General features: G+C 49.2%; 1 protein-coding gene across 1 annotated transcript in view; it reads right to left on the bottom strand.

Annotated features, from left to right (window-relative positions):
• EFTUD2 (elongation factor Tu GTP binding domain containing 2) overlaps window positions 1-10,356 on the bottom strand; it is a 34,772-nt gene that overhangs the window by 797 nt on the left and 23,619 nt on the right. Inside the window, exons 13-26 of the mRNA XM_006776911.2 lie at window positions 8,898-9,145; window positions 7,457-7,584; window positions 6,538-6,731; window positions 5,495-5,606; window positions 4,978-5,118; window positions 4,223-4,324; window positions 3,183-3,265; window positions 2,429-2,515; window positions 2,084-2,210; window positions 1,797-1,884; window positions 1,093-1,211; window positions 913-1,007; window positions 329-482; window positions 49-156 (exon numbers count right to left, since the gene is read on the bottom strand). Coding sequence (XP_006776974.1) covers window positions 49-156; window positions 329-482; window positions 913-1,007; window positions 1,093-1,211; window positions 1,797-1,884; window positions 2,084-2,210; window positions 2,429-2,515; window positions 3,183-3,265; window positions 4,223-4,324; window positions 4,978-5,118; window positions 5,495-5,606; window positions 6,538-6,731; window positions 7,457-7,584; window positions 8,898-9,145 — 1,786 coding nt within the window. The remainder of the gene's footprint in view (window positions 1-48; window positions 157-328; window positions 483-912; window positions 1,008-1,092; window positions 1,212-1,796; window positions 1,885-2,083; window positions 2,211-2,428; window positions 2,516-3,182; window positions 3,266-4,222; window positions 4,325-4,977; window positions 5,119-5,494; window positions 5,607-6,537; window positions 6,732-7,456; window positions 7,585-8,897; window positions 9,146-10,356) is intronic.

Here is a 10,356-nt window from a genome sequence, read left to right on the forward strand (position 1 = left end):
AAACCCCTGGGGGTTGGGGGGTGGTGACAGGTCTGAGGGCACACACACCTTTCTACGACGGGTTTTGATCATGAATTCCCGGGCCAGGTGAGGAGCTGGCTGAGGCTCCAAGGGGCGGATGACAATGCTCTTATCCAGAGGATCCCCAGGAACAATCTGAAAGGCAAAGGGGTTTCAGAGGGTCCAGGCAGCCCTCTATCTGGGTCTGGAAGCAGGACTCTGAGGAGGTTGGAAAATCTCCGTCAGGACTTGGAAGGGAGACTGGTCCTAAGGGATTGGCCTTGTACAGGAGGGAGGCCGAGTCGGCCAGCCTGCACCACTTTCTCACCTGCCAATGGTGGAAGACAGACAAGGAAAAGGCCTGGCCCTGGGTGTGGGTCCGCAGGTCAGTCTCAAAGCCAAAGGAGTCGATAGCCGGGATGAAAGCTTTGATGGTGTAGAGGGGGGACCCTGGAATGGGCGCATCCTGCGTCACGTGCCCCCTGAGACAGAACAACAAGGGCTGAGTCAAAAGCAGAGAAGCCATCTGCCCTCAAATACACCCCAAACCGGAACTACCATAAAGAATGACTGTGAACGCACTGCAGGAGACAGAGGAGCTGGGGTCTCAGTCTGACACTGTGGAGGCCCAAGCGGAGCAACCTCGGGGCCAGAGTGGGGACGTTGCTGCATAAGGTTTTACAGAACTTTCCCCAGGAGCTCTCTGAGGAGGGCTGCCCAATAAGGAATCTCAAATCTTAATCTGCAGGAAAGCTGGGGATTTCCTCATTCCTACTCCTACTTCCTTCTGAAAGAGATCAGCTCATTAGGTTTCAGGAGTGGAGCGTGTGGGAGGCTGGTCCCTCCATGGTAGCCGAGTGACTTCCTGCTCTGCCCAGCCGCTGTGTCTCCCTAACGTGCGGGGCTGCTCACCTGCGTCTGGCCAGGACAGTATAAACAGCGGAGACACAATCTGCAGGGGCCTGGACCTCTACGAAGTAGTAAGGCTCCATCAGGCGAGGGGTGGCCTGCAACAGAGCAACAAGAAGGGGTTCCTCAGCTTGGGAAAGGCTGAGGACTTAATGCCCTGAGGTAGCATAGCCCCTCACTTACCATGAGGAAGGCAGAATAGACGACTCTCCTGGCCGTGGGGATGATTTGGCCCCCGCCCCGGTGCAGGGGCTCCTGGGCAACCACTGCATCTAGGATCTTAAACTTGACATTTCGAATCACTGAAAAGGAGATGGACAGCTGATTAAGGAGTGCTCACGGCCAGAGCAGCGAGGAGCCTCTTGTAGCTCTATAGCTATCTTGTGGCCACAAAAGAAAAGGTACAAAATTGCCCTGCAGCTGGGTATTCTGATAGGATAGCAAAGAAGTCAGCAGTCAAGCATACATTTATAGTGCTTGTTTCAGACATCATAAAGGTTCCCTAGAAGTTTACGTGCTTCTTCTGCAGACATTTAATTATTTTTGGATAGAGAAGAAATTCTAGGAATTGCATATTTGTTCCCATTAAGTCCAATCCTGGTCTATAAACCACTCCAATCCCATCCTCCTTTTGATACAGCTCCTCAAACTTATTTCTTCTCAGGAATGAGGAACGAATGTCAACTAGCAATGACTTCATTTCTATGAGGTACTAAGTGGTAGCAAAGGAAAGGGAGGGAGAGAGGCAGGAAATAGGCTCAGGACATGGGATGGCCCTGCTGCATGTCCTGCCAGGTCCCAAGGATAAGCCCACCCCACCGCCTACACCCAGGAGCAAGGGCCCTAGAGGACTCAGGTGGGGGAGGCGGAGAAACTGGTAGACTTACACTCATCACAGAGGGGTCCCTCCCTGGTTCCCCACTGGAAACCTTGAACAATGCTGTCCTTCACTGAGCCAAGAAGAGCCTTGTCCACCTGCACAGAACATAAGGGTTCTTTAGTGGTGACCCTGGCAATAGCCGGAGTTTAGAGGGAGGAGAAGGCAGGTAGGCTGGTAAGAGGACATTCTCCTTCACCAGAAGACACAAAATACTTCCAGGAGAAAAAGAACACTTGTAGTTTCTTCCACCTGAGCTAACAGACCATCACAAGGCTCCCGTCAGTTCTCCTGTACCTCAGAGGGCAGGGTATCATCCACCAGGATGTTGGGGCCGGTGGCATCAGGGCCAAAAGCCCAGATGGAACGGGCAGCCAGCAGATCCCAATCGTACTTGGTTTGGAAGAACTCTCCCAGCTTCTTCCTGGGGAAGGAGGAGACAACGAAGGGCTCAGCCAGCTCTTGTACAATCCTGCCTCTCTGGAGACAGTCACCTCACCCCACCCATACTGTGCCCAGGACAGCAGCAAAGTGGGAGAAACAAGTGACTTCCCAGAAGAGTGGGATATTAGAGATCCAGCAGTAAGTTATGGTGCCCTGCCCTGTCTCCCTTTAGCCCTGGAATGAGAGCTGTGTTCTCGCCTGTTCCACGTGATCTGGACCACCTCATTCTCGATGTCTTCAGCGAGGCCCTTTTCAAGAGGCTCAGCAATCATGGTGATCTTGTTCCTAGTGAGAGAGGAAATGAGTAACGAGGTGGGTGAGCAGGACTAGCAGAAGGGTCACTTCTAAGAAAAGGGTGACAAAGGAACAGATCAGGCAGTGACATCAGTGAAAACCACAGGAGCAGAGGAGAGCCAAAGGAGCTTATCTCTTTTTTCTCATTAGAATCTACTACTACTCTCTCTCTCTCTTTTTTAAAATATATTTTTATTTATTTCAGAGAGGAAGGGAGAGGGAGAGACAGAAACATCAATGATGATAATCATTGATCGGCTGCCTCCTGCATGCCCCACACTGGGGATTGAGCCCACAACCCGGGGGTGTGCCCTTAACCAGAATTGAACCCAGGCTTCAGTCCACAGGCCGATGCTCTATCCACTGAGCCAAACCAGCGAGGGTGAATCTACCACTCTTTATAAAAGGTTTGGGGCAACATTTACATAGAAAGGAGAAGTGACAATTGCAAGTCATCCTGGCATAGAAAGTCTTATGGCAAAGGACTTCATAGGATCGTGTCCAAAGGCATAATGGATCAGAGGCCGGGGCTAAACTCAAGGATTCTAAGCACCCCCATCCCCAGACTGCGGGGTCTCTATGTCCACAGAGTTGTGATTGTGGTGGAGTTGGTGGGGAGGGGAGTGTCAGTCCAAGGACACCAGAACGCCCAGCTTACTTCTTATTGGGTGTTTCAGCAAAGCACTTGAGAGAGGATGTTTCTACCACAGTCTCACAAAAGGTAACAACAGGGTCAGCCACCTGTTGGGAAACAAGATAAATTACTGGGCAAGGTCTCATTTTGTTGGAAGGATGACGTCCTGTCAAAGGGAATTCCAAGGGCCCCTTGACATTACCCCTGTGAGAACCCCCTTTTAATCAGTATCAGTGACAAATACAATCACAGCTAAAAGTTGCCATCACTAAGAAGCCTACGGAAACTTTAGTGTAGTGTGGTATCTATGTTCTGGAGTCAAAAGTACATGGGATCAAATCAGATCTGAATTATAGTCCCCCAAGGTATCCTTCACCATCCATTTAGCCGTCCCACCACCATTCACTGAATCACCCCTGCAGGTCTGTCAGAGCTGATACTAGAGACCTCCTGAGGAACAGCCTGGGACTTCTCCCTGAAGCTCCCACTGGCCCTGGCCTGTACCTGGGAAACCCAGCATCTTATAGAGCACCAGTCCCGGGCACATCAGTAGAAGAATCTAAAAGGGGTACGTGAGGGTACTCATTCCCACAACCTAAGGGCCTTGGAGAAAATGTGTCTCTCAACTGGGACACCGAGGCCATGAAAGGGCAGTTTAACTGAGGGGCTGTGTCAGGCTGGACGATGAATCCAGGTGAGCCAGGCCCACTCTCACCTTGAAACCATACACTCTGAGCCTTAATCACCACAGACAAATTAATTGTCCAACTTTTTTTTAAAAAAACAAATGAGCAAGAATAATTTTGGCTTGGGAGCACTGACTTTAATGCATGACACTGAGAATTACCCTGCAAAAGGGGGCAAACCAGATCTCAAATACCTTCCCATTTAGGGAGCAGCAGATCACGCTTTTCTGAAACCGATCTCCTCTAGTAGGGCACCCCTCTTCCAATGGGCCTTCCAGGGGACTCTAGGGTTTAGTTGCTTGTAAAATCAGCCTGGAGCTGTGAGCCAAGCCTCCTGGCCAGGCAGGCACTCAAGAAAGGAAGGGGCTGCTGCTTTACCTTGATGTCTATCTCGGAGTACATCTTCCGCAAATCATGCATCACACAGTCCAGGTAGAGCTCCCCAGTCCCCAGAATCACGTGCTCGCCAGACTCTTCCACCTGAAACGCAACAGCCCCGCTGCTCACAGCTTGGACTCTACTGTGCCAGCAACAGCAGACAGACACGGAATCAAGGCGGGAACCCAGGAGGCGGTGCCTGAATCCACGATCACACACAGCCACTGCTCACTGTCGGCTCCAGCCTCTTCAAGAAGGATCAGTGACCTATGAGTAAGTCCTCAAGACCCCAGCTCACTCAGGACAGTGCTACTGGATGTGATGAGGTCACCAATTTTACTACCATCTTATAAATTTAGAGAAAACCATGCCCTATGTCTGTGGACATAAGCTGACCTTTTTTTTAGCCCTGGCCAACTACTCAGAAAGGTATGCTGGCAGGCTCAAGAGTGTAGAAGGGTCAGAGTGACTCACTTTTTCTTCTCTATTGGCTGGACAAATTAATTCAAAGTGTCTCTACAAGAAACATCTCTTTCCTATCTATACACTTGTGAACGCTGCACACACACGTGTCACACCCTCCCTCCCCACAACATGGGTCTCATCCTGCCTTTAAATGACAGCAACAGGGATTAAGTCCTGATACAGGCCGTTGGAAGCAGCAAATCAGAGGCACCCGATGGGCACGAAGCAGTAGGCAGCACAGACCACTCAGCGGGGCAAGCAGGGCGTGGCAGCTGCAGGCCTCGGGCTACCTTGGTGGTGAGGGACGGATAGCTCTTGTTGACCTTGCGCAGACCGTCCAGCATCTTGGGCAGCTCCGAGGGGTTGACTGGCTCCACAGCAATTTTGATAACAGATGTGGTGTTGAACTTCAAGGGCCGGAAAATCTGAGCCTGAGGTCCAAAATGCAGAGGAGTGAGGACACCCGGCCTGAGCAGGCGCAGAAAGTGTGGACATAAGAGAAGCTGAGGACCTACTTAGGGACAGTCTCTTCTCCAACCAAGAGCCTCGGGGCTGCTTGAAGGCAACCTGAAGGGCCATTCATTGCTGTGTATTTTGGCAGAACAGAGAGAAGGGAAAGAATAAAAGGCCTTCCCCCCAATTCCTAGCACCTGAGCAGACACTCCAGGAAGACTCCAGCAGGCTCAGATCTAGAAGGCTGAGCCTGGGCTGAGGCCTGGAACCAGGAAATGGCAGTGACTCTGGGTTAGTCCCTGCCCGTTCTGCTGCTTATAGCTCACGTGTGCCGTGGCCTCCTGAGAACTTTACCTCCTCATTGCCTCGGGGTTCAGTTATGGTTGCCGTCTTCACAATTGGTTGATCGACACCTTCAATCAGAACCCAGTTGCCAGCAGGAACGCGATTCACCTCAATGTGGTACCTGGAGCAACATCCAATAAGCAGCAGTGACACTTGGGCAGAATAGTCATAAGAATGTACTCAGTGCCCACTGTGTGCCTGGCTCTGAGCCAGGAGCAGTGGTCAGCCGAACAGATACATTCGAGCAGGGAGGGGTGCAATAAACAATCAGTCACATAACCACACATATATGTCGTTACAAATTGGTAAGTGCCATGAAAAGAAGTATAAGGGACTAAATGAGGAACAGACAGGAAAGCCTAATTCCAGTTGGATGTTGGTGGTAAGCAAGCCACTCTCAAAGGCATGGGATGTAAGGAGATGCCAAAAGCACCACAGGACATATTGCAGCTGTCCTAGCTCTTGGATTTTCTCCTGCCTTCCAGTGAACAGGGTGGATTTGGAGGAGGGAAAGGGGCCTTGGCGAGGCGCAGCAGCCACATGAGGAACAGGGCTGCCCAGTTCTGCTTCCTAGCTGGGATGCTACATTTAGGAGCCGACAAGCTACCCAGAAGCCCAAGCTAAATTTTCTTCGGCAGATGAGGACGCTACAAGGAATCCGGCAAAGTCTTCTCTCTGGGCTAAAGAATATCCAGTGGAGGTTGGGAAACAATTTCTCTTGGGAAGAAACATTACAGTTGTGACTTAAGGAACACAGAAGAGGAAGAGGGGATTAAGATGAGTAAAAACAGAAATGCTGCTATAAAAATTAATGTAAGCCATCCAAACACAAAGGCAAGGCTCTGGGCATTATCCCAACAATGGCTGCCTTGTGGCCCTCGCCAGGCCGGGTAGTAAGAACTAGAAGTCAATAGATCTGCGGAGGGAGGGTCAACTTAGCCCCTGTTGGAGGGAGCCAGGCAGCAACTGTTTCCAGGGAGGATCACCCTTGCGGCTGCCTGGGGAGTTCGTACGGCGGACAGGCAGGCCCCGAGAGGCCCTGTTAGCAGTACCTGGCCACAGAGATCCAAAGGCGGCCTACGGTGCATATCTGGGAGTCTTCCTCGTCCTCCAGAGTGTAGTTCTCCCCCAGCACCTTCACAGGCTGCCCAGCATGGATGGTACCACTTAGCACCCGGCCAAAGGCATGAAACTGAACTCCATCATCTGTGCTGTACATCTTGGTGGTGTGGCACATCAAGGGACCCTGGAGGAGGGGACAGAGTGCAGCCTCACCCACATATACTCTCTAGGTAAGTGCCTCCCCTCATAGCAATGACATGAGCTCTAAGAGGTAGTCCAGACCTAGAAGATGTGGCGACCTTCCAGGAAAATTCCAACCACGCTTTCCTCCTGCTTATTAATAGATGTCAAAGGCACAGGAGAAAAAAGCTATTTTCCTTTTCTCTGGGGAGATGCGGGAAATAGGGGAAAAAGCAGGTTTAGGATGGCAGATGGCACTGTTAACTTGCAAGATTATAAAACGGATTTGCCCCAAATTTCCTCCAAAGATTTAACTCACAATTCTCAATTGGCTGTATGTTTATGCTAAGAAACTAGACTGCTGAAGGAATGGCTGGGAAAGAGATTTAGAAAAGCCAGGACTGATCAGATTAGCAACCATTTGTTGCATCTTTAATAACCAGTAGGCACCATAACACTTGCTTAATCTTACTTACGTCTCATAATGACCACACACATTACTATCCTCATTTCACATACAAAGACCCTCAGGCTGAGAAAGACTGAATAATGTTGCCAAGATCATACCATTAGCAGCAGTAACATCAGGCTTTGAATTCAGGCCTGCCTGTGCTCAGGTGGAGGGCAAGCAAAAAAGGGGGAAGAAGGCATTTCTCCTGTAACCAGAAAACACTGTCCCTGCACAGGAGGGAAGACTCAGAGAGCTGTCGGGGAGCTCCATCCCCTTACATCAGGGTCACAGTCGCTCATGGCCTCGCCGAGGTCGGAGTCCACGCCGCCGGTGTAAGTGTGCTCGATCTTGGGCTTGGCGCCCACCTTTGGAGAAGGGATATGCTGCACACACATGTCCACAAAGCCTGTGGAGGAGAGAAGGCCGTTACTCTGCACCCTCATGGGGGGAGGAGGAGAGTGGTGACGTACTCATCCACTCAGATTTTAGGGGGAAGTGATACCCTATTTCCTGGGCGTAGGATGCTAAAAGGCTGGAGTCATACTGCTGCCAGGAAGCACAAGCAGCAGGTCTCAGTGATTCCTTGGAACTCAGCTGACAAAGACTTTCAAGTATCTCTATCAATCCACAACCTTTTATTGAACGTAAGCACTTACTGCACACTTACAGGGAACAGTAAGGGCCCCATCTCTCCCCCTTTGGCAAACGTTGCATATGTTTCTGTTCCATAAGTTATCCTGGTTTTCTAACCGTCAGTAAGTCATGCAAAAAAGAAGCTCCATTAGCACCTTGGGGTAGGCACGTCTGCTTTCAGTGGTATCTCCATGTTAGACTGAGGGCCAGCCCAGAGTGACTCTTAAAATGATGCACTCTGCAGACTCAGACACCTATATCCCACTAGACTCAGACTCAGAAATGGCTGAGGGGCCTCTCTGCCATCACCTTTTCCTCGCCTTTATTTTACAGATGAGAAATCAGTCATAGAATGACTGGCCCAGGGACATCCTACGGAAGAGCAGGATCAAGACTCAGGTCTTTCATTAACCAGTCCAGGGCTCATTCTCCTATATCACCTGCCTTTTGTGTAACTAAATTACAGAAGAGACAAGCTCGGGGAAAGAGAAATCTGCGTCTACAGTCTCCCAAGTCCTCGCCTGGTGCTTTTCCCACTATTGCACATCACCAATGAGTCCACTTTCCTGACGGTCCCCTGGCAAAAATACCAGAACCTCAGTATCTGCTTCCCCATTTCTTTTTTTTTAAAAATATATTTTATTGATTTTTTACAGAGAGGAAGGGAGAGAGATAGAGAGTCAGAAACATTGATGAGAAACATCGATCAGCTGCCTCCTGCACACCCCCCACTGGGGACGTGCCCGCAACCCAGGCACATGCCCTTGACCGGAACCGAACCCGGGACCCCTCAGTCCGCAGACCGACGCTCTATCCACTGAGCCAAACCAGTTTTGGCTGCTTCCCCATTTCTTTACTTGCATGCTCCTTCTGGTAGGGAAATGTAATTGCTTTTGTTTCCCAAGACAGAATTCTTGGTACCACCCACTAAGGAAAGCAGCTAGGAAAAACCCAGGTGCTCTGTATCCTGACCTTATTTAAGGGCCTCAGACCTCTGACCCACTGTGGGTTAGGGAAAAGTTCCCCCGACACACGTGGCAGGACATAATGATAGTGACGTTAAGGGAGCAATGAGCTCTTCGTTACCTGTGAATTCGCCAAAGAACTTTTTGCAGACCAGCCTGAGCAGGGGGCGGATGTTCAGCTTTAGCTCCTCCTTGGTCAGGTGGATGCCAAGCTCGTCCAGGGTCCTCGGGAGGCTGGTGTCCACATCCCCCACAACCTGTGACGATACCAGACACATCAGCAGTAGCGGTAGCCCCACTGTGGGGCTATGGAGGAGGAGAAGGGAAGGCCAATGGGCAACCTGAAGGGTAACTGCACTAGGTTCTTGTCTAGAGGGAGAGCTTTTGGCAAGAACGGTTTAGTTTCAAGAAAACCTTTGGTACCAACCCTGGGTGAAGCAGGCTTGGTAAATGCCCACACCAGCCAATAAACCTGGAGCTCTCAAATGAGTTATCAGTGCTGCCCCCTGGTGTCTGAAAAGCAGCATCTCATTCCACTCAGGCAGTCCCTTAACTTCCCCTATTTAGAGACTTCTCAGATTGAGAGGATCACTGCACTGGAAGGAACCAAAAAAGGTCACCTAGCATTCCATCGGCTGTCAGGGCAGGGCCAAGCTAAACCATCCTCAGCAGACTCAAGGTCTCTACCAAGACAGACTCTATAAATTTCTTTTATTAATCCATTCCAGCCTGACACAAGATACTAAGTATTTTTTTTTAGCACTAATAAATTTGAATCATGTTATTTTTGTCTTGTTGCTGTTTTACTATTTTAAAGTTGGAATGACCACACACATTTTGTGTATATGCGTGTGTTCACTGTGCACAGTACTTATTCAACACTTGCATATTTTATAACTGTATGAAAATTCTTGTACAAAATTATTACTTTTAGTTCTGCCTTTTAGGGAGCAAATTCATACAAATATAACATTATACTCTTTTTGTTGGAGCATCCCGTATGTTTAACTGTCTGGTGCCTCCTGTTCAGACAAACATCACATACATATGTGCCCAGAAGAGTCATTCAATACAAGCCCATGCTGCCATTCTTCTTATGCAGTGGTTCTCAACCTTCTGGCCCTTTAAATACAGTTCCTTATGTTGTGACCCAACCATAACATTATTTTTTGTTGCTACTTCATAACTGTAATGTTGCTACTGTTATGAATCGTAATGTAAATATCTGATATGCAGGATGGTCTTAGGCGACCCCTGTGAAAGGGTCGCTGGATCGCCAAAGAGGTCGCGACCTACAGGATGAGAACCGCTGTTCTAATGGCTGCAAAATACCTCCTTTCATGGGCTGTACCAGAATTCATTTAATCAGATTATCGCTGAAGAACATTTAACTGATTTCCAGGTTTTAAATTTTTTCCTTACTGTTATAAATAATGCCCTAACAAATAAATATATATGAAAACTGGAGGACTTTCACAATTATATCTGTTAGTTAAATCTCCGTAACTGAAATTATACATTCTCAAGGGTCATGTTCTTTTAAATAGTCAAAATCTTTGCACAGATCTGTTCAGGTTGTG

This window comes from Myotis davidii, unplaced genomic scaffold, assembly GCF_000327345.1.
Source record: "Myotis davidii unplaced genomic scaffold, ASM32734v1 scaffold109, whole genome shotgun sequence".
Lineage (NCBI taxonomy): Eukaryota > Metazoa > Chordata > Mammalia > Chiroptera > Vespertilionidae > Myotis > Myotis davidii.